This window comes from Fomitopsis serialis (genome assembly GCF_022376445.1).
Source record: "Fomitopsis serialis strain Sig1Antser10 chromosome Unknown B0H18scaffold_83, whole genome shotgun sequence".
Lineage (NCBI taxonomy): Eukaryota > Fungi > Basidiomycota > Agaricomycetes > Polyporales > Fomitopsidaceae > Fomitopsis > Fomitopsis serialis.
This window is the reverse complement of record NW_025955043.1, coordinates 417-22,116: the sequence shown is the minus strand read 5'-3', so window position 1 is coordinate 22,116 and position 21,700 is coordinate 417. Positions and strand designations below refer to the sequence as shown.

Sequence of the window (21,700 nt, the reverse complement as noted above, 5' to 3'; positions counted from 1 at the left end):
GCAGACTGCGGGGCACTCAACCCCTCGTACCTGCTCGTGTGCGCACCATAATTCAAATACACGATCGCGAACGATATCTGGGCTACCGGCGGCGAGTCAACGGACCAATGGAGAGCAAGGCGTTTACGAAGACCTCGGGTTGATGCTTCAGATTCTGCTTTGAATGAGATGTCAAAGTTTGGGCTACCAACGAAACATCCCTCAGCACTGATGGTGAACCCACCCCACCTTCAGCGGCCAGCATGTCCAGTACAGCTTGACGAGCATACCCAATCGACAAGGTGAGCAAACCAAGAAACCTTCGATTCATGTCAGATCGTCACACAAATATCAACCTCATAGATCGCACGGCTCCGCGCCAGCCCCGCTCACCCAACCCAGACACGGACTACGCCTCCGACTCCCGCCCCTCCCCACACTTCTGATCCGCGTCCAGGCGCGCGCGCACTTTCTCCACCTCGCGTGCCCAGTCTGTGCGCATGCACAGCCAGACGCCGATGGTGCCGCAGTAGAAAAGCGACACCGTCAGTCCGATCCAGAGCCCATGCAGATGCATGTCCTGCCAGAACGTGAGCCAGAGGCCGAATGGGATGCCTACACTCGCAACAAGTCAGTGAATTGGAGGAGACGGGTGATGAAAGAGAAGGAAGGGGGTGTACCGATTACGTAGTATGCGCTGGTGGGGGGATTAGTAGCTGTGAGAAACATCTACAGAGATGCGTACCTCAAATTCAGGAGTGCCCCGGTAAACTGCAGGTATCCGTGTTAGCTGGGACACGATGGCGTCGAGGACACGGCCATCTCACCTGCTTGCCGACCGCGCGGAGGATACCCCCCGTCACGCCGCCCAGACCGTCGAACACCTGGAAAAGCGCGACGATGGGCAGGATCGAGGCGACCAAGGAGACGACCTCTGTGTACGGCAAGTGTCAGTTATGAGCATTTGCTCCGGGGTACCGGGGATATGGGAGGAACACACCTGGATCGTCGTTGAAGAGGTGCGCCCACGACTTTCGGAAGATCATGAACATCGCACTGAACCGAACACCATGAGCACACTCCGACTCTTTGCCCATCTCGACCAAGCAGGCCGCGGAACTCACCTCCAGACCAAGCTAATGGCCAGAGACATCAGGATAGCCGCGTTAGCCGCGACGCCAGCGCGCTTCGCCTTCTCTTCTCCCAGCAGATTGCCAACCCTGTAGCGAGGCGCAAGGTGATCAAGTCAGGAGAAGTAAGTCGGCGGCAGGAGGGAAGGGAAAAACATACCGCACGGAAGTCGCGACGCTCAGCGCGAACGGTGCCTGGTATGTCGTCGAGCCTGATACGAGGAGCACCGACTGAGTAGCGAGCGCGATCGGGCCCAACCTGTCCCCCAAAGCGCATGCACATCAGCATAAACGGCTCTTCGAGGGGTTATGGACGGTCCGGTACGCACATACTAGCCGCGACTGCCCAGGTAGGCAAGTTCGTCAGTCTCGGGAACGTGACAAGGTAGTAGGAACCCACTCACGTCCGACGAGCTCCCAGGACCACCATTCTGACGCGGTTTGGCCTGTGCATCACGCTCGGTCAGCAACTCCATTATTTACTAGACCAAGCCCTGACGAACTGACGCACCGACGCCTGCGAGACCGAGGTGGACGAGTACACCGAGGCTCGTGAAGCACCGCCGGCTCAGCGGGTGCCATGCCGTGCGGGGGACGAAGAAGATGCCGTACGCGATCGACGCGAGCGAGATCAGGTTGAACGACACCGCCGTCGCGATCGGCGCACCGATGAACCCCAGCCGTACTGACTCTGGGCCCCACACTGCCGTCCGTGTCAGTCGCTGCGAGAGGACTCAAGGAAGGTAGAGAGGTGCGCACCTAGAACGTAGTTGAGCGCGGCGTTGATGGGCGCGATGACCATGATAATCCGCGTGGGCACCGCGAAGAGGCCTGCACCGAGGATACGTCAGTAGGAGGAAAGGGCGTGCCTTGGACTTCTCCGCAGTCGTGGTGCACACACCTTGGGACTGGAAGTACCGCCTGAAGATAACGTGGGTATCAGCGACAGCGGACCGGCATGAGCGCGGGGCGCAACGTACCTAGAGATACCATTGAAGGCATACGCGGGCAGTCCGATGACGGACCACTTGAGGTACGTTGCGGCGAGGTGCGCGACCTCGGGCTCTTGCTTGAGGAAGAGCAGGATGCTCTCGGAGCTGAACCATATCAGGATGATGGGCTATCGGATCAAAAGTAAGGTTAGAGTTAACGTCCATTAGAGATTAGACGAATCATGAGTTCATGATAGACGCACCACTAATACAGCGGTCATGACGACAGCTGGGGGCTGGGGTTAGACAAGGCATTACCAAGAAGGACATGATGTACGGTGCGCATCACCGCAACTCAGATACAGTGAGCGTGTAACGTTGGGTCCGCTACACACGATCAGGCCCAGCGGCGAGCATAGGTGTGCCTCCTTCAGCGCTCGACGGAACAATTGCTGAGGGCGCTGGTCCCTGTATGTACCCACGGCGAACACAGCGACGAGACGCTCCTGTTATCGCGAAGGCCCACGGACCAGAGTCCAGTGGGGCTCTGGTGTAAAGTGTGACGCGGGCCTGCAATATCCAGGCTGTGGTGATGCATACAGTAGAATGACGGGCACGCACCCATGCGTTGAGCCCATAGCCCAACGAGCTGTGGTTGTGACGAGGTCCATGCGCCCGGAAGCATCGTGTCCAGGGTGCTGGTGAAGCCCTGGATGATGCTGAAGCCTGTTACGCTCGCGGTCATGGATCCGAGGGTGGACGCCGCAAGCGCAGTGGTGGACAAGTGCCCTATGGACACGACGGACGCAATGACGAGCGAGTACTCCAGTACGTGCGTCCTGCAGGAATGCGTCAGCGCCTGACCGGCTCCGTGAGGCTGCCTACCGCTGCTCACCCAAAGACAGGCAAGGTGTACTTTGCCAATATTTTCGTTTCTTCCTTCAGCATGCTCGAGTAGCTCTCCGCGTCCGCGGTGTCGACCTCTTCCTCAATACGAGGAACGAGAAGTGGTGTGTTTTCCGAAGCATCACCAGGGTTAGCTGGGCCAGACCGGTAGCCCGACTTGTCGGGCAGCGGGCCCACGGTGGGCTTGAAGGAGGAGATATAGGAGGTCGGGAAGCTCTTCCGCCTGCCAACCTGTTTCGTGGGTATCGCAAGGCCAGTGCTATGTCGTTCAGGCGAGGCGTCGCTCTCTGAGATGGCGCCGTCGTCTTCTGCGGGGTCCTCGTCATGTGCGTGGGGTCCATTGGCGGGGTGCATGTCGTTGGCGGCAGCGTAGCGGGAGAGGAGGGCGTAGTCGGAGGGGAGCGAGGAGGGCGTGGAATAGTGGGCGTAGGTCTGCGACATGGTGCGCGGCTCGTACGCGAGTAATGGCGGTCGCGCCGAATGGAAGAGGTCGTCTGAGTCGCCGCCAGAGTCTCGGACACGCTGTGGCGATCCTTCATATGCCCGGGGAAGCGCCCGCAAACGCCATCAGACACCAGTCAGACACGGTCCGACGTCCGTCCGCTTCGGAGAACACAGACGCCCGCCGCAGACGCTGCCAGCAACGCGCTCTCACCCGCTCCGTCCATCTTCTCATGGCGGCCGCGGACAGCCACCTCGACGCGCCGCCCCTCAGGCCGCCCCTCGCCAACACATCAGCCCCGCGCGACAGGGAGCCTCCACACGCCGACCTCGACAAGCTGCGCAGATGGCAGGAGGAGAGAATCGCGCGCAGGCTCCGCGGCGAGTACGAGTCCGCGGTCCTGCACCTCGCGGAGGTGGTACGTCCCGTGTCTCATTCCATCCATGCAGCTGCTTGATCCAGCAGCGCAGGTCAATGACAACATGAGCACGCCTCTCCGCCTCGCCTCCATCCGCGTCGAGGGTGCCGCCAGGACCAGGCAGTCCTTCCTTTCCGCTCTTGTGACGCCGTTCCTGCCGCCCCCTGCAACGCCTTCCTTCTCCGCCTCTTCTGACCACTCGAGCTCCCTTGGCGATGTCCTGCACAAGGCGCGACACATCGGCTCCCTCCTGCAAGAGACCGATATCTTCCAGAGCGTCGAGGCGCGACTCGAAGGCAGCCGGGACTTCCTCGCGCGCCCGGGCGATGTCGACCTTGTCTTGCGCACGCGGGAGCGGGGCAGGTTTTATCTGAACACAAGCACGCAGGTCGGGAACAATGAGGGCGGTGCGGTGCGTAACGATGCGTGTTTCTCTTTGACAAGATGGCTAACACCACACGTAGAGCGCGACATGTCGCGTGCGTAACGCGTTCGGCGGCGCGGAGCTCTTGCAGGCGAACCTCGCGTTCGCGACGACCACCCGTGTCGCTTTCTCTGCGTCGCTTTCCGCGCCGCTCCTCCCTTACCTGCCCTACGCGCCGTCTGCTTCGCCAAATCCCAACCTCAACACGCGCGGAGAGATCTCGATATTTGGCCACGAACGGGACAACACAACGTTCGCGAGCTCGTTCGAGGGTGTCCGGGGCCTGCGGGCTGCTGTCAGGGTGAGCTAGGTTAGCTTGTTCTGCTGCACATTCGAGCGGGCTTTCTCACAAGGTTCGATCTCGTCACGCTTCCAGACAGGAACACTGCGAAACGGCACGCACGAATTTGCATACGAGGGTGTGCTCCGGCATATAGGTAATTTGGCACCGACAGCGTCGATCAGGTACGTCCCGACTTCGCTTTGTCTTTCTGGTGCTGGGGTGCTCAGAAACGGTGTATAGCATACGCGAGGCGGCGGGACCCTCCATCAAGTCCGCCCTGTCGCACACCTACATGCGCGATACCCGGGACGACGCGCTGCTCGGCACGCAGGGATCCTACGTCAAACTCTCGCACGAGCTGGCGGGTCTGGGCGGAGACACGAGTTTTTTCAAAACGGAGGGCGCCACGCAGCTCGCGCGGAGGCTCTTGCCTGGTGTGGTGAGCTTCATGTTATTGTTCACTCGGATATCAGGAAGGACTCACAGTCGGGTAGACAGTGTCGGTAGCAGCGAGGAGCGGGCTGCTGTGGGGCTTGGACGGACGTCCGGTACCGTTCTCGGATCGGTTCCAGCTGGGTGGGCCCATGAGCGTGCGGATGTTCCGTGCAAACGGGCTGGGTCCGCAGGATGGACGTACGTATCTTCTTGCGCATCGCGATGCGTTGTCTGACGCGGCCTTGTTATTTAGCTGACTCGCTTGGAGGCGATATGTACTGGGCAGCGGGTCTGAGCGTCATCGGAGATATCCCGAGGAGGCCGCATTGGCCTGTCAAGCTCCAGGGCTTTGTGAACCTCGGCAGGCTGGATTCAATGGATAAATGTAAGGCTCTTCCTTCCATCCATATACCACAGCTGACACTCGACAAAGCCCGAAGCCTGATCGACAACGTACGGGAAAGCATCAGCAAGCCTTCGGTGGGCGCAGGTGTGGGGCTCGTGTACAAGCTGGATGCGGTGCGGGTGGAAGTTAACTTCGGCGTGCCGCTCGTGGCCAGCAAGAGCGACGGTGTGCGGAAGGGGATCCAAGTGGGCATAGGACTGGACTTCCTGTAAACTGCGATTTGTTATGCAACATATTCCCGGACTCTGAAGCATTTATGCGTGAATCGATTAAAAATGGGGGTGAAAGCTACGCCGAGCAGGTGAAGTGAGTGTAAATGGCCATGGTGGAGGATGACTACTACCACGGAGAGACTGCCCCGAAGACAGGCGGGTATTCTCATTCAGCTCCGTACCGAACACGCCCCGCTGCAGATGCTCGCACTGTATAATGACAAGTCAACCCCGTCCTCACAATACCAATGCAGATGCTCGTCCAGCAACAAAGCACGTAATGAATAAGGCTAAGACGCTAGCTTCTGGGGAATGCGCTTACAATGCTTGAATGCCGCTATTCCACCGAGCCCCCTCACACCATCCATCACCATCAACGTGAATCAATTAGTCCCCTTGCTGTCCGATGAAGGGTTGCGTCATCTACCGGGCAGCAGCGAAGTTGCCCACCAGCACTATGCATCCAAACTTCAACCCAAGGGGCCGAAGACTCGCGAAATCGGGACCGGCCTCCGACTCTGGCCCAGTGCTTGTCGCTGTGCCACACAGGAAGCTGACGAGCTCAGAAGCTCCGCGGAGATGCTGTCCATCGCACAGCCACTTGAATCCGGCGTCGGGCTTTCGGCTTAGTCTGTGGTGGTGACCGATTGGAATCGGTGCACGTACGTCACGGTATGGTTGGTACGATCCGGATCTCGCTCGACTTCGGCGGCGCTACGAGACTATCCGCGAAGCTTGCACTGGCAGAACCCGGAGCACCTGAACGGTGTCAAAAAATATTCATAAGTGTGTACCGCGACCATTGAAATACATATTGAAGTCGGGATCTTTGAGAGTCCTTGTACGGTACTTGACGCACCGTACCTTGAGCGCTTAGCAACGGTACAATGCATGATTAACACTCTGTAGACCCGAGTCTCCAACGACTCAGATCGCAGTGGCCCGGGCCCAGGCGTCGCGGCTGCGATGTATCCCACACTCCGCAGGATGTGGCGGCCCCGGACAATGGTACTGAAGCGTGGGGAATTCGGTGGGCCATCTATTCTTAGACTCCTCAGTGGGAACGACGGAGCGGGCGCGTTTGATAGTGGTTCTGGTCGGAGGCGTCAGGCATTAACGGCCTCTCGGTCCCCACAGTTGTCAAAAACCACAGCCACGACTGTCGCATCCCCAATCGATCAGAAAGGTTGAGCACTGAGCCGGTGCGTGCTAGATGCGACACAATTGAACCCTTTATTCTGACATCTATGCCTTGCTAATTACAGATACATGCCACTGCCGATGGAACAGACGGAGTTTGCTAATAAAGAGATCAAACGAGGCGAAGGAATGAGAATGTCCGGAGGAGACCACATACGGTTACATAGGCGAGGAGACGATTGCATGTGAGGCCGATAGCCGAGTAATAGCGCATACATATGGTAGAGAGTACTTATCGAGTGCGAGGCCAACAAGATCCGATTGAGTCCGTGACAACGATGAGTGGGATGATGTTATACAAGGCTAAAGCGAAAAGGTTTTACTGGTCAGCGCACATCGGAGGGCATGAGACAGCGCGGAACTCACTGGAACAAAACACGATGCGCACGCTCGTACTGATAAGCATTATAGTACCTCGGCTGGCTCGACAGTCGTTCAGGCGCGGCGTCATCCAGAGGCTCGATCCTGAGCATGTTGCGGGACGCCATCGTCGGCAACGCTTTTTGGACCACGCTCGTCGCCTGGTCCCAAGTGTCTCTCGCCTTCTCGTAGTCTGACCGCGCGCGCCGGATGTTGCCCCGTTCCAAGCTCAGCTCAGCTTCCCGGTGCACCCTCTCTACCTCCGGGTCTGGATGATGATCACGCTCGGGACTGGACGCACGCAGCGCAGAGAGGTCAGTCGGCCGCCGCGATGTGACACAGTACTTCTCGGAAAAGACGCGCCTCTGTTCGGTGTCGGCTGCGATCCAATCGTCGGCGTCGGGCAGCCGCATGAGTTTCGCCCAGTCGCGGGAGCAGATCTGGACGGTCACGTCCTGGAGCTCGTGGAAAGGCTGCAGGTCATCAAGGATGGTGTCAGCGTGCCCCAAGTTGATACGCTCCAGCTTTTCGACGCTCTGCTCAAGCGGCGTGTACTGGTTGTCGAGCATGAAGCGGAACCGCACAGTGCTGACGTGAGCCGCAGAGATCTCCTTGAGCAGAACCGGGATAGAGGGCGGGCCGTACAACGTGCCGAAGAGCGTGGTGTGATCGAATGTCAGATTGCGGAGGGAAGAGAGGTGTGGCAAAAGCGGGTCGCCTATTTTTATTGCGGATACGATCAGGAACAATAGGAGGACTAACAATAGAGCGGCGTACCCTTCAACAGATAGTGTGGCGATGCGAAAGCGAACACAATCGTCAGATCCTTGACCGACGCTCCGAGCGCTTTGAGAGACGGTTTAGGCGCACGAACCTGCCAGCGCTCGATGGGATAGACGAAACTCTGTAGTTGAATGTCCTCCGGGGACTGGTGGAGAAACCAGTTCATGAAGAACTCCTGGCCGGGGCTGCTGCAGATCTCGAGATCGCGCAGTGGGGGTCGAGGGCCGGGCGCAGCTATGTCGCGGGTCCTGTAGGCAATGGTGAAGTCGTCGAGGGTCAGAGAAGAGACTCGCGGAAAGTGGCGCATGAAAGAGGTAAATTCAGCGCCGACGCGGAAGTTCAGCCGGCGAACAGTCAACTTGGTTACGTTGGGGAAGAAAGGGTCCGGGTGGCTGCCCCACTCGATGTCGTGCCCATTCTGTATGATGACCGACTCAATGGCGAGCGGGTGATCCTGGTTTAGCTTCGAAAGCATCGCGGGAACGCACTGGTCCACCCAGTGCTCCCTGTCACCGTAGCGCTTGAGTGACAAGTCCTGGATGTGAAGTTCTCGTATACACGATGCCAACGCCGGGTCGCTGTACACGTTCTCGGCCTGCGTGCATTGCCACCTGCACGTCACCTTGAGGGTGTGGTGAATGTGGGTTTGACTGCGAGGGCGCCATGACCGAGCGGTCAAAGCGCATGCGCGCAGGCTCTCGCTGTCATCGTGCAGGCAGTCGATGATGCTGTCCAGTAGTTCCTGCGGGATGTAGACATGTTTCGTGAGTGTTTCGTGCTGGTCGTCAGCGTCGATTGCAGCGTCAGAAGACGCAGAACTGGGGAGTTCAGGAGCGGTGGCGAGCGGACACCCGGACAAGTGAGCAGGGCTGAAGCGTGAGTGAGCCATGCGGGGAGGAGCAGTGAGAGACAAGGCGAGAAGCACTTCCTTTATACACATCGGATGGGGTGCGACGGTTCGAACGAAGCCTACCTGAGAAAGCACGGAGGACAGCCTCCGAATATAGGAGACTGTCTGCCACTTCCCCGTCAACATTCCCCGCCGGTGGCTGTATTGCCATTTGTGGCGGTGCACGTGGCGCCATCTCCTGGGCCTCCCAGCGCTCCGTACGTATGTAGCCCCTCTTCCTCTTCCAGTCCACTTACTGCACTGGCTGCATGATATTTTGGCTCTGCACTGGGCAGTGAAGCGCATGTCCGGCACGTCAGCTGGGGCAAGCATCCGCTCATGACATCTGCGTGGCTGCTACCGTCGAGGTAACTCGCGCAATCTACTTGCCAATTGTGACACTCGTCCACCAACAGCCACCAGCAACAACGAACCCACAGCGACAAAAGCGGGCAGCTCGGGGTTCTCTTGACAACAGACGGGATCATCGCAGATACCGGCTCGTGGAACGCTTCCACCACCACCGTCACGGTGAGGTACGCTTTGGTGGACCTCACGACGCTGATCTTGATTCTTCACGCGTTTGAATTCGCTTGGATCTCAGCGTGATCACACAATTCTCCAAACACAGGCACACTCACAACATCGGAGTCATCTCATCTGGTATGTAGCACAGTGCGGTACGTGAAACTTATGAGTAACTCCTGTGTCGTCCTCACCTTTGTTGTCTACTCGTCATTCGACAACAACCACATGCTCGAAACAGACTTCCGACCTGGCTGTTCGGAGCTTACGCATATGTCATCACAGCTTCCACCAACGCTATGCACACCAATTCACACTAGCCAAAGGCGGCGCAGCCGCAATCGCCAGCGCCGCGGCATCTCAAGCGCCACGGTATTCCTGTCCTGGCTCCAGGCTGTCCACCTTCCGTTGACGCTTTGGCCCTCGAGTCATGCTATGGCCTACTATGGCCAACAATTCAGTGCTGCACGTCGCGTGTTACCAAGCCTGTGCCTGTCCTGTCAACTTAACCTTTGGCCTCCCTCGATCAGGCAACACGCTTTGTACATCCTACCCCATCGGAGTCGGAGATCGCTGCGCGCTGACGACGCCCATGCCCCAAGCAGGCCCCGAACTGTTCTCCTGGTTAGCCACTGCTGACAAAAGGTATCATCCGTATCGCAAAGCAAGTCTCGGGGCACGGTATTTGAGGGTCATGAGCTGACAATACGTCGGCTTTGCGTTAGAGACACAATCGTGCGTGTCCCACCGCCTCGAGCACCTCCTAGTCACCGCTGACTGATGCACAGGCATACAGTCTACCGCTGTATCCCCAACTGCAGTAATTCTCAGTGATCCTCGAGCCAGTTCGCTCATGATGCTCTCACCGCTTGTGGTTCTCCATCGCTTCCGTGCGGTTCTGCAAAACTGCATGGCCTCGGAGCCCGCTGGTCGGACAGGGTGAGTGCGAAGATCACATCGCTCTGAGCGGTTTTCTCGCAGTGCAAATCTGCCGGTCAATTCATACGGCAAACTACGCGGTTCAAGTTACTGTTCAAGACGTCTCAGCCCCGGTTCAAGTGGCCCGAATGCTCTTCGGTCGATTCGGTCTGCCTAAGCGCTCGAGCTGACGTACCTACGGATACTGAGTGCTGTGCAAGCGGTCTCATGGTACGTATCCTGTCTCTTAGTTCCCTGAAGCCCGAGGAGGAGCAAATGTATGGGGGCGCACTCCGGGCGCGTCGCCCATCCTGGGCACCCTCAGCGGGTCCGACGAAGGAGCTAGTGGGTCCTGCAGACAGCTTCTGTCATCTGGCCGCGGACAAGACGTCACTTACGAACCTACATGCATTTAGATTTGAAGCATTTTCGACGAGGCACTGCATCTGGGGATTCGTAGCGAGCTTTACCCACTGTCTACCACTCCCGTAACATTCCGAACCTGAAGTGGCGCTTCGGGTTCGATAGTCGCGAGGCTTGCAGTATTTTTGCGGAAACGCACTCAATCATCGCTACAGTCGATAGTGTTTTTGTCACGCTCATTGCAAACCATGCCTTCAACACAGATTGTTCAGGGAATTATCGACATGTGCACGGTTTCGTGGCGTGCGATTGGTCTTTCCCGCCCTTGGGAAGAGGTTCAGCCACAATGACGCATCGGAGACTGATCGACCGAGATGATCGGGAGGCTCTTGGCAGGGAATCAAAGTCGCGACGGCCAAATCCGCCTCCGCGCCAGTCGTGCTATTCTGAATTCAGGCATCGCGGCTTGATCCTAGCAGAGAACCACCATCTGCTCGACCTCTCCGCCACGGACTCGCCGTGCCTTGGGACGACTTGGTACGCGTGAATGCGTGTGCACATGCAATTGCAACGTCATTCGCCTCGGAAAAGTCAACCAAATCTAGAGTCATCATGAAGCGGAAGACGCATCTACTAGCTGTAGCTACGCGCAATTTTTCTTTCAGCCTCATCAGGTTAAGCTTCAGGTCAAGCATGGCTGCGCAGCTGCTCCGGACCCTGGACACATGTTAAACAAGTGAGTGGAACATCGGTCAAAGCCAATCCCAAATTATCCATGTTCATTGGAGTCGGAGCAGAGGTGGCATCTGGCTTGCCCAGGGCTTGCCGCGCTGGGCTCCGTTGTTGCCGCACCGCGACCGCGTGCTCGTCGTCCACACAGACCGCGTCAGCGAGTGCATTGCGCGATCGCGTCGCCCGTCAGTGGCCCGTGGTGGGCGGATCATGTCGACGAGCCGCGGATGGGACGCGAAACAAGCCAGATGATGACCGGCACAGAGGGTGAGCTTTGCGTGGTCGATCATTGGTGAGCGCTGCTTCCAGGGACCGTTATGACGCATACGAGGACCACGGACGGGTTACGAGTTGTGGCTGTGGCCTCAGGTTTCACGGACAGTGGGACCGGGGGGGAAAGCAGGGGGCATCAGGAATTCATCGTCGGCATCTTCTACTTCCAATTGCGCCCCACCTCGATTTTCCAATCACACAACCGGACTGGCGATGCTCAGACGTGGTGGCCCGGCAGCAGAGCCTGCGCGCGACGCTGAGACGTGTTCAAGTTCCTGTGCACGCGGGCGGGGCGGGCCGGAGTCGGGAGTTGCCTTAAGCGGAAGCTGGAGGGCGTTGCCATACATGCGCAAACAAGATCCCGAGGGCAGCCCGGAGTGGATCTGAGATGGGCGCGCAGGTGTGCGGCTTGTACCGTACCGCGCCCGCGCGACGACGCCACCGTCCGGGGCCTGAGAGGCATCACACATCTCTGGCGCGTTTTCGCCGTGCTCGTATGGCCGTACCCTCGTCGCCGAGAGCCGACGAACCGCGGGGCGCTCCCCCAAATTGGCGCGGGCGTCCTCGAGGTTCGGTTCAGGCAATGGCTTGACTCAAGTCACAATTATCTCCCTTGTTCCGGAAGGGCGCCGCTCCGACATATTCGTTTTCGGTCTCGTGCAGATTACACCTCCCGACGGGCCCGTAACCTTCCCGTACGTAGTGAGTATAAGAAAGCGACCGTTTCGGCAGTTGAGGTGGCAGAGTCGCGTCGAGTAATACGCGTCCCCTCTTCGTCGTCTCCTTTTCGTAACACTCAACAATGTCTGCTCAAGGATCCCAAGCCGCCCCCACAGCCAGCTCGGGCAGGGCACCGCGAGGTTCCGCATGTCTTAACTGTCGTCGACGCAAGTTTGTACGTGTCGTTCTGCTCTAGTGCTACGCATCATGCTGACAGCGTCCTCAGAAATGCGATGGCGCGAGGCCAGTCTGCGGGCCCTGCACTCGTACGAACCGTGAATATGATTGTGAATATACGGATGGCCCTACTAGGAGTCCCACCCAACTGCTCGAGGACAACGTCGCTCGTCTTGAAGCACGTATCTACGAGCTCGAACACCCAGAGTCTGTCGCGCCCTCTGTGACGCTACATGATCCTCGTACGGCAACAGCGCAAGCAGGTCCTTCTCGTGAGCGCGTGATGACTCAGACGTTCAGCACATACTGACCATCATCATCTTCACGTACAGTCCAGTTGACACCGGTGGCAACGAGTTCTACTGCGGCCGCAGGTCCATCCACACAGGGTACGGCATATCTGATACCGCAGGCCACTCCCGTGACAGCCCTCGACGCAACCTCAGAACCTTCGCCGGATGTGGTGCAGATGTTGTAAGCAGACGCCAGATCTTATTGAAATTGCCGCTCTTCGCTCATTCACTGTCAGGGTCGGGTTCTTTCTCCCGCATGCAAACCAAGTTGGGTTCTTCCTCCATCATGGCCGTTTCCGCGAGTACGTGTCGATCCCTGCGGCTGAAGCCCGCCAGGCGCGTCTTTCGCCCGCTCTCCTGAACGCGATGTACCTGTGGGGCGTGCATTTCTCGGGGAATGCCTCACTATTTGCGCACGAGCCTGTTTTCCTTCAGCGCGCCGTCCAGTCTGTCTCCGCGGCCTTGGTGCGCGCGCCGCCGTACAATATCATCTACAGCATCCAGGCTGAGGTCCTGCTGGCCCACTATTTCTTTGCCGCTAATCGGCCCCTCGAGGGAAGGTACCACACCAACGCAGCTGTGGCGCTTAGCCTCAGCTGCCGGCTGAACAAGCTCAGATCCAATTCCAATACTCCGAATCCGCCTGGAATATTGAACGTCGACCTAGCACCTCCGACTGACGCCCTGGAAGAAGGAGAGAGGATCAACGCTTTCTGGAGTGTCTTCATCCTCGACAAGAGCTGGTCGGTCAGAGCGGGATCACCGTCCCACTTCAACGGCTCTCCGGGCGCCCAAGTCGACACCCCATGGCCGCTGCAGATAGAAGACTATACACAGGTAGGCAGATCCGAAACAGTCCTGATCAGAAGATCCTCACTACGGCATCTATCAGCGTGGGTTGCCCGCCATGTTACGCAGTTCTCTTACGATACAGGCGTTCCTTTCTGGTATGTCGCCCGAAATTACACAGGGAACGTCTCCGATGGCGCTGCGCGCTAAAGCCTCTGCACTGTTCGAGCGTGCCTCGCGGCTTGCATCCCAATGGACTCCTGGTGCGCCTAGATTGCCACATGTCTTGCACCGGTGCTGGCTGACTTATTTTTACGCCTACGATCCCAGCCATGGCATACGTAGAGCAATTTGCCGCTGAATTTTTCGTGCTAGAGAACATTATAGAACAGTTCATAGCCGCGCTGCCGCCTCTCCACGGCGCAGTCGAACAAGGTATCGCTCGGGATCTGTTGGTCACTCACACCTTCGCCCTGGTTGCGAGCATGCAAGTCCTCAGCGCGCTGCGGCAGGGCCAGAACGGGGGCCCGGGTAGGGATCTAGAAGCCGCTCGGAGAGCCATCACTGCCTTTGACTCGGTGAACCTCGGTGCCCTCGCTTACGTGGATCCCATCATGGCGGTATGTCTCGTACTTTCCACCGCCGGATGCTCTTGCGCACTTCGCTTCTCAAACACCATGCTGACCCCACGTTGCCTGCAGGTGCTATGGACGGCAGTGTGCCGAGTGTTGATTGGTGAGATAGTCAGGTTGCGTATGATCTGGACGTCGACCTCATTGCTCGCGGACCAAGCTGCTGCTGGCGCTCATCAGCAACAACACGTCGAGGCGGACCATGACGGCCTCATCGCCGCCCTTCAGAAGGTCCTGACGGCGATGACGACCTTTGCGCAAACGTCTCCGCTGATGGGTGAGTTCGCTCTCAAGTACATTCTGAACACCAATTCTAACTCATTTACAGCACTGGAAGCTGCGAAAGTCCGGCAAGAGCTCGAGCAATCGACCCGATAGACGAAGATTGAAGGTGAGTCGATGAACTGCTGATTCACCCACCCTGTGCGATTTACACAATGTTGATGTATACAAGTCTTCCACCCTTAGAGCCTAATCCCTGCTCAGTACACTCAGCCTCATCGATGCTAGTGGCGCAGTTGTGATCGGCGATATAGTTTCATGTTCATCGACCGCCTTTAATGTGATTGTCCTTTCCCGTTATCCCCATTGATGGCGACGCGCACATCACTGGCAGTAACTTAATCATGAGACAAAGTGCTTACTACTTACATAGGCATGAAGCAGCAACACGACGTCCTGTGATAATCCCGCACTTGATCGCCGCACCGGTGATTGAGAGTATACTAGGCGAGAGATCTCCAAAACCTGTGCTTATCGTCTCTTCCTGTCTCCTTACGCACAGCTTGGAGACATGTATCGGGTTGTTCTGAACGGGATCGGATCCTCGCGATGATTGAACACCGCTGCTCCAACTCTTTGCAAAGTTCCGTCCATCCTTCACGCCACGGATAATGTGAAGAGCGAAATGAAGCCACCTATTCCCCGGGATGCCGTAGTGGTGTGCATGTATCTCAGGTGAATTCTGTGTCTAGGCGACGAGATGGAAGTCCATGAGCATTTGCTGAGTAGAAGCATCTGGCATATGAAGATGGATACTTACCATGTCGCCGAGCTCCGGAGATACCTAGACCACAATGTGAAGACGGTACGAGTCCCCGTTCACCAGCGGTTATGTTTCTCCAACCCCAATTTTTACAGGAACTGCTCTACGGCGCACCGGAGATCAGTTCTTGTGGAAGTTCCAATTTTCCTCAGTTAGTGGACCCGGCTCACCGTTGCGTCTGTTCCCCATATTCACCGCCCCGTTACGCCATGGAAGACCTAAGAGAGCTACCATCGCCAGCGACTATCTGGATGCGTCGTTCCTGCTGGCTGACAGCTGAGTTTGGGATGGGAAGCTACCCTTCTATGGCTGTAGGTTCCGAGATTAAAAGGTGCGCTCTCCGACGGGCTAGGGCCTAGCGCTTCCAACGAAGCACTATCATCTCCCAGAGCGCTCAAGATGAGTGATCCCTACAGACGACATTCCGAAGACCTGCGTGCATAATCGGCCTGGAAGGACCCGCATTACAGCCACCGAAACGGCTAACATTCCCGCTTGAGTAGACCCTGAGTCTCACTATTGTGTGCCCGGAACTCAGGGCTGCGTGATCAAACACGACAGATGATACCGCACTCGGCGGGCAGTCAATAACACTCCAGCTGCAAGGGGAACTCGGAGACATGCCACTGGGTGTTGAAGCACGCATAAAGAATGATGATCACGACGTGGAAGTACGCCGGTGAGAACGTAGACATACCCTTGCGCTATCATCCTGCATGGATGCAGTCCGCGGACTCAAGGGAAGTAATGACTGTTATGTGCACCCCCCTAGGTCTTCAAAAATCAATATTGCATGTCCTGAGGGATGACAGAAGGGCACGACCATGAAGTATGCGATCGGCTTCCAGTGTAGGTCATGCAGAGGATAATGCGACCAGGTTGCTAAATATTATTCAGGCAGTCAATCCAGTCTCGATGTGAATGTCGTCGTTGATACCTTTGCCCGAGAACATGAAGATCGTTCATGAGCTGTTTTATCAGCTAGAGGAATCGGCGCGAGCAGGTTGGGTCAGACTGACCGCCGGGGAGGATAATGGCCGTAGATGGTGTTTCGGTCGAAGCATAGTACTCATGTCATCTGGATGCACCATCAGCCTGCAAGCTGTGGAGTCTCAAATAAAAGGGTAATACGTACAACACAAGTACAAACTGTACCACCCAGAAGCGCATTGCAGAGCCGTCGTCTAGAAGCGACCAATATTGAGAAGGCGCGCTGCCATTGTCGTGAGTGGAATGATTGGCGTTGTCGCTAGATTTCTGTAACGGTCTATATTCTCCTTTGAGCGTGCATTACATAGAGAATGCATGTATCATGTTAGCCACCATCGAGAGCCAGATGAGGAAGGTGCGGCCGGGCTCCCAGAGAGATGCGGGTTAGGCAGAGAGACCCAACTCGCGCGCAGACGTACTACGTTCCCTTGGCTCAAAGAGGAAAACAATCACGTGGAAGGATTACAGTTGTTTGCACACGACGTTTGTCCACTTTCCCATCGGCCAAATCCGCGTGGGAATTATCCTCGCTACCCGTCCATGACCGGAGGGCCAGCGCTTCTTCTGCCTACGGTCGACGGAGGAGGAGCCAGCGATGTCACTCGCGCTGCATATGTGCGTCTTCCTGTCCTGGTCACCAGGTAGTGTTTCTTAGTTCTAGAGGGCCACGCTAGTATGTGAGTATGCAACTTATCACTTCACAACTCAGCTAAAGGTGCGCACGCCATCCTGACTACTTCCTCGCTAAAGTTATTTTGTTTCTTTCAGAAAGCAGGTAACTGTAATCAAATTGCAGACATCCTCGTCAATCCTCGTCGACATTTGAACAGCCTTACTCGAACTACGCGGAAGAATTTGTGGCCCAGAGAAGTGTGGCTCCGCATAGTCTACGGGGGCAGTGAATAGTATGCTATCATCAGAAGCGTGTTACCTACTCATGATGTTCCCGCACACTGACTTGCCTTTACTTCATAAGATCGACGGATTCACCAATCCAGACTCGGTCAATACGCCATCTGGGGTGACCCTAAACTCAGCAGTGATCTTCTTATTGACTTGTGATATTACACAGGTGAGCACATAGAGGGAATATTGTGCGCTTGTGTACACATAGCCCGGGGCTAGCTCCGGCTCAGTCCAGAAATGCATCTCGTGAGTCTCGGTATCTCGGCTGCATGTCAGGCTCTCGCTATTCTTAACGTGCATGCTTTGAAAAGAACTGTGTAGGCCGACTCCCAGCATGAGGAATGGCTTCACGAAGACGTCGATGCGGATCTAGCGTGATCGACTTGATCGGACAAGAAGATGCCGCTACACGCCGTACAGTGCAGAGTAGTCTTGTGATTGGCTACAGAACCACGTCGGGCTCGTGAATGTCAGTCGCAACGCCGGCCGTGCAAAGAGGAGGAGTCGACGCTTCCCGACCCTAGGATCTTGCGGTGTATGCGTGAAACAGAACATCGGGGCCCATGATTGTTTTACATGAAGTAGTCTATTGTCTCCGGACCTTGTGAGGCTTTAAGTTGACTTCCCACACGATCTATTGAGAAGCTTATCCACTAGATGTACAGCTCATTCCCTGCACACGGTCAGCCTCGGCATCCGTGCGTTTGAAGCAGGGACCACACCCCCACACAGGCACGGAAGACACCGACGCGAAGTCAACGGATCCTGACTCAATGTAACGACGGTCATTGACTAACGAACCTCTCAAAAGGAGTGACAGGTCGTCAGCATGCTGATATTGCGTCGAATGCATTGTTCGAACTTACGTGTGGATTTGCTTCTAGTACCATTGGGTGTTCGAGGTCGGGTTCTGTGCCATCTACGCAGAGATGTTCCGACTGACTTCTGCAGATGCGCGCAACAGTGCGACTCAGTTCAGTTCGAACTCGTGCATACCGTGGTAATCAATTATGATCGTGATGCACAACGCGACACTACAATTCCCCATCATCTCCGGCGCTGTATCTGATTTGTAGGGCCACCCGCCAACATCCCGAGATGGGCCTGAACCACCCCTCGATACCAAGCCACCGGTGTCCAGCTCTCGCGTGGCCGGGGACCAGATCAGCAAGGAGCCATACTCCAAGATCATTTACGTTCCCGCCTGTTCCAAGCCTGTTCGGTCTTTCTTCCGCACCGACATGTCGAGATTCGCCGGTGGAGATGCTAGCGGCGCATCACGAGTTCGCGTGGAGGCACCGCTTTCTTCGCGAATCGTACGGATCTTGTGCGCCCCGGGGTCATTGGCGTCTTACTACTGATCACAGTTATTGCCGGCGGACCTCCTCAGCTAAGTGAGTATCCGGCATCCAACACAACTGCGAAAGCGGTGTATCAAATTCAAATGCAACAGCCACATATTCAGCGGATGACAAAAGTTGGCTAACAGCCATTCCGCGGACATCCATGGGCGAAATGTGAGTGCTCGACGTTCTGTCTCATCTATGACTCGTGCTTAAGTCCACAAATGCGGCCTAAAACCCCGTTCTAGGTCCGGACAACACTCCTAGGCGCTCCTTGCAAAGCAGACGACGTCTCTCTCCGATGAGTATGGAGACCGCGCGCGACTCTCTACCGATCCACATATTTGGACTTCTGTTCGATCCATCCACACCTGCACGGCGTCACACGGGAAGAATGTGAGTGTGTTGTTATCTGAATCAAAGTTGTGAACACCAATCGTAAACCGCGTAGAAAATGCCAGCACAGGATCGTGACCCCCAGGAATGTCATCGCATGAATATTACATGTCTATGAGTGACATTTCTCGATGAGGCCAGAGTCGATATTCATCTCTGCACAATCCCAATTGGATGACGGCCTGGCATATGCAATATTCGAAACCCATCTGATCAACGTGGATCTTGCGCGTCCCGGAGTTCCTCTACGCCGTTGCTGTACAAAGAAATTTCCAGAAATCCGACTTCTCACACACTGTCGCTACATGGTGCTTGCGCTGCTCCATCGGGTCTTAATCACGGTGGAGATACACCAGAGTCTACTTACGATTCTTCATTCACGGAGTCAACGTGCTGTCGCTCACACACGGACGAAAGGATCTGTGATGGCGCTCCACATCCGAATCGTTATCGACGCTCTTCCGCCCAGGCTTCCAATTCCGTAAACGCTCTGGCCTTCTACGTCAGCGTTCGCATCTCCATACACGTCTGGAATCCGGTCACGTTGACTCGTTCTGGAGGTGTGTACGCTACTCTGCGGCTCCCCCTAGCGGAACTGAGATGGCACAGGTGGCAGTGAACTGCGAAGCCAGCGCAGACCAGTATCCGCCGGCGCAACGCGCGTACGCGTTTGTCAGTACGAGTCATAGCTGGCTTTGAAGACGTCCCGTATTCGAGCGTCCTGCAGCCAGACAAGCAGTGCTGAATCGGGGGCTGCAGAGAACGGTACGTGAATTCATGCAACATACCACCACATTGACCTAATCTTGGATTGAGGAACATCGTGAAGCGGGCCATGATAGGCACAAGTTCAAGTTACTAAGTATACAGTCAGTGTGCCATTCCTAGACTTAAACACTAGCATAAGGGGGGTCAACACGTTCTATCCAGACTCCAGAGAACCAAGATAAGGCCCATGGCGGTGCCACCATCTTCCTGCTCTCTCTACAGATGGCCTATTGCATTTGCCCACAGTAAACTCTCGTGAGGGCATGCACGTCGTAGCCCCTCCTCACGCAACACATCTGGTATACCCGATTTCTCGTCTCGCGGCCTAATTGGATGGCTACACATCATACGCAGGCGGCGGCTCCCGCCCCTCGACATCTCTTGCTCCGCCCTCAACCTGTCTAGCTCCACCTGGAACCTCTCGATCCGCCCTCCCAGATCCTCCATCCCCCCGGAGGCGGGCTCAGCGCAAAAAGCCTGCTCCACCGCGGCGGCCTATCCGCAGCCTGATACAGCGCGGCGCCCGGAGCCGCCTGTGCAGATGGCACAGACCGGCCCTGGCGCAGGTCAGCGAGGACAGTCTCGACGTCGCGCGCCCTGCGTGAGAGCGCCTCGCGTCGGGCTGACGCTTTGACGTTCCGTGGCGCCGTTCGGGGCGCGGGCGCAGGGGAGGTGGGCGATGGCACCTCCCCGCGTGCAAGCTCGCAGGCGGGCTGTCGCCCTCGCTAGCGTGCTCGTAAGACGCCGCGTACCCGGGTGCTCCCTTTCCCGGGCCTGCGAACGCGAGGACGGCGCCGATCGGGGGTGCAGCGCGATCATGGGAGGACTCCAGCATGTTTGGGGAGATGAACGGGTCCACGTTCGCTGCGGAATCGATGTTCGGGCTCCCTGATCCGTTGCGATGGCCGTGTCGGCGGCACATCAGCAAGAGGAGGGCGAGGAGGGCGAGCGCGCCGACCCCTCCGACGACCCCGCCCGCGATGGCCGCTGCGGGTGTATGACTACGCGTCGACGAGAACTGGGACGCCGACGCCGCGGTCGCTGAGGCGGACACAACAGACGACGGCGCCGTGCTCGACGCCGCACCAGAAGTCTGCGCAGAACCGGCAACGTCCGTCTCCTCATACCTGCCACAGATCCACAAGGATCAGCGTCCCCATTGTCGGCCTCAGCGAGTCTCGAGAACGGACGTACGTGTACTGCGCCCAGTCGAACGCGAGGTACGACGCCTGCGCCGTCCCCTGCGGCGTCATCACGAGCGTGTGCGGCGTGTTCGCGAGCGCGGTCGCGCTGTAGAGCGTCACGTTGTACATGTAGTCCGCCGCGGTCGACGGGACGTGCGTGTACGCCCCCGCGGGCGCGCCGTCCAGCTCGAACGTCACGTTCACGAGCGTGTTCGCGGCGCGCACGTAGTTCGGCACGACGCCGTACACCCAGACAGCCGTGCCTAGAAACAGGGGCGGCGCGTCGCTGAGCACGGACGCGCGGGGCACGGAGCAGCGCGGGACGCACCGGTGAACGAGAGCGATATGTTCTCCGGAGCACTGTACACCGACACGGTCGTGTCGTGCCAGGACTGGTCGAAGGTCATCTTGACGTCGGGCTGGACGAAGCACCCGGGGCACGCAGGCCCGTAGTTCCAGCCGTCCGAGTACACCGGCAGCGCACGCGTCGCGGAGTCGCCGTAGTAGTCGTCGATCGTCCTGTTCGTGGCGGTCGTCGCGCCCCGCGCCAGGCGGAGCACCAGCGAGGCGGCGACTACGAGGTTTCGGGGGGATGAGCGCGGCATTTCCAATAAGTGCTGCGTCCGTATGGCGCGCCAGCGTGGACGGGGACAGGCGATGAGGATGGGGAGGACACAGAGCTCTGCAGAGCGACGCCCTCCTCAGCGAATAGAGGCACAGTATGATAACCCAAAGTGCGCATCATCAAGGGGTCTCACATCTGATCTGGTCTCTCGTCATAGATCCGCACCTGCACATCTGTACATAGAGCAGATCAAACGGACGGTGAAGCCGACGCAGACCAGTC

At 57.2% G+C, this 21,700-nt stretch overlaps 6 protein-coding genes across 6 annotated transcripts; 2 read left to right on the top strand and 4 right to left on the bottom strand.

Annotated features, from left to right (window-relative positions):
* Positions 1 to 283: 283 nt before the first annotated feature.
* On the bottom strand, positions 284 to 3,475 carry B0H18DRAFT_659394 (MATE efflux family protein). Its single transcript, XM_048038995.1, has 16 exons — positions 2,937 to 3,475; positions 2,663 to 2,880; positions 2,305 to 2,330; positions 2,090 to 2,229; positions 2,011 to 2,030; positions 1,869 to 1,940; positions 1,621 to 1,812; positions 1,514 to 1,555; positions 1,439 to 1,451; positions 1,270 to 1,368; positions 1,104 to 1,199; positions 980 to 1,035; positions 807 to 913; positions 725 to 750; positions 660 to 676; positions 284 to 594 (listed from the first exon to the last, which is right to left on the bottom strand). The coding sequence occupies exons 1-16, from the start codon at positions 3,386 to 3,388 to the stop codon at positions 389 to 391; spliced, it is 1,782 nt and encodes a 593-aa protein (XP_047889211.1). The 5' UTR covers positions 3,389 to 3,475; the 3' UTR covers positions 284 to 388.
* Positions 3,476 to 3,621: 146 nt separating this feature from the next.
* B0H18DRAFT_882382 (surface antigen-domain-containing protein) lies at positions 3,622 to 5,567 on the top strand (the record flags this gene model as incomplete). Its single annotated transcript, XM_048040899.1, has 8 exons — positions 3,622 to 3,807; positions 3,860 to 4,219; positions 4,272 to 4,532; positions 4,608 to 4,696; positions 4,755 to 4,953; positions 5,009 to 5,147; positions 5,203 to 5,334; positions 5,383 to 5,567. The coding sequence occupies 8 exons, from the start codon at positions 3,622 to 3,624 to the stop codon at positions 5,565 to 5,567; spliced, it is 1,551 nt and encodes a 516-aa protein (XP_047889210.1).
* A 1,562-nt stretch (positions 5,568 to 7,129) lies between these two features.
* B0H18DRAFT_1122761 (uncharacterized protein) lies at positions 7,130 to 8,799 on the bottom strand (the record flags this gene model as incomplete). Its single annotated transcript, XM_048034567.1, has 2 exons — positions 7,130 to 7,845; positions 7,905 to 8,799. The coding sequence occupies 2 exons, from the start codon at positions 8,797 to 8,799 to the stop codon at positions 7,130 to 7,132; spliced, it is 1,611 nt and encodes a 536-aa protein (XP_047889209.1).
* A 3,613-nt stretch (positions 8,800 to 12,412) lies between these two features.
* B0H18DRAFT_1122760 (uncharacterized protein) lies at positions 12,413 to 14,599 on the top strand (the record flags this gene model as incomplete). The annotated part of the gene is made up of 8 exons (XM_048034566.1): positions 12,413 to 12,505; positions 12,557 to 12,779; positions 12,840 to 12,981; positions 13,037 to 13,637; positions 13,693 to 13,852; positions 13,920 to 14,209; positions 14,291 to 14,498; positions 14,550 to 14,599. 8 exons carry the CDS (start codon positions 12,413 to 12,415, stop codon positions 14,597 to 14,599), a joined length of 1,767 nt encoding a protein of 588 aa, XP_047889208.1.
* Positions 14,600 to 17,068: 2,469 nt separating this feature from the next.
* B0H18DRAFT_1029631 (uncharacterized protein) lies at positions 17,069 to 17,480 on the bottom strand. The gene has a single exon (XM_048029999.1). The coding sequence runs from the start codon at positions 17,460 to 17,462 to the stop codon at positions 17,226 to 17,228; it is 237 nt and encodes a 78-aa protein (XP_047889207.1). The 5' UTR covers positions 17,463 to 17,480; the 3' UTR covers positions 17,069 to 17,225.
* A 3,385-nt stretch (positions 17,481 to 20,865) lies between these two features.
* Positions 20,866 to 21,377, bottom strand: B0H18DRAFT_860835 (uncharacterized protein; the record flags this gene model as incomplete). Its single annotated transcript, XM_048039714.1, has 2 exons — positions 20,866 to 21,116; positions 21,182 to 21,377. Coding segments are annotated over 2 exons (447 nt in total), but the record flags the coding sequence as incomplete, so codon positions are not given.
* Positions 21,378 to 21,700: the final 323 nt, after the last annotated feature.

What these genes read in the sequence shown, in the direction of transcription:
- B0H18DRAFT_659394 (XM_048038995.1), bottom strand. Translation starts at nt 3,388, where the DNA reads ATGTCGCAGACCTACGCCCACTATTCCACGCCCTCCTCGCTCCCCTCC. An exon ending in TCATGACCGCTGTATTAGTG is followed by an intron (nt 2,230 to 2,304) that starts GTGCGTCTATCA and finishes TTGATCCGATAG; the next exon opens with CCCATCATCCTGATATGGTT. An exon ending in GCCTTCAATGGTATCTCTAG is followed by an intron (nt 2,031 to 2,089) that starts GTACGTTGCGCC and finishes CGTTATCTTCAG; the next exon opens with GCGGTACTTCCAGTCCCAAG.
- B0H18DRAFT_1029631 (XM_048029999.1), bottom strand. Translation starts at nt 17,462, where the DNA reads ATGCACGTTAAGAATAGCGAGAGCCTGACATGCAGCCGAGATACCGAG.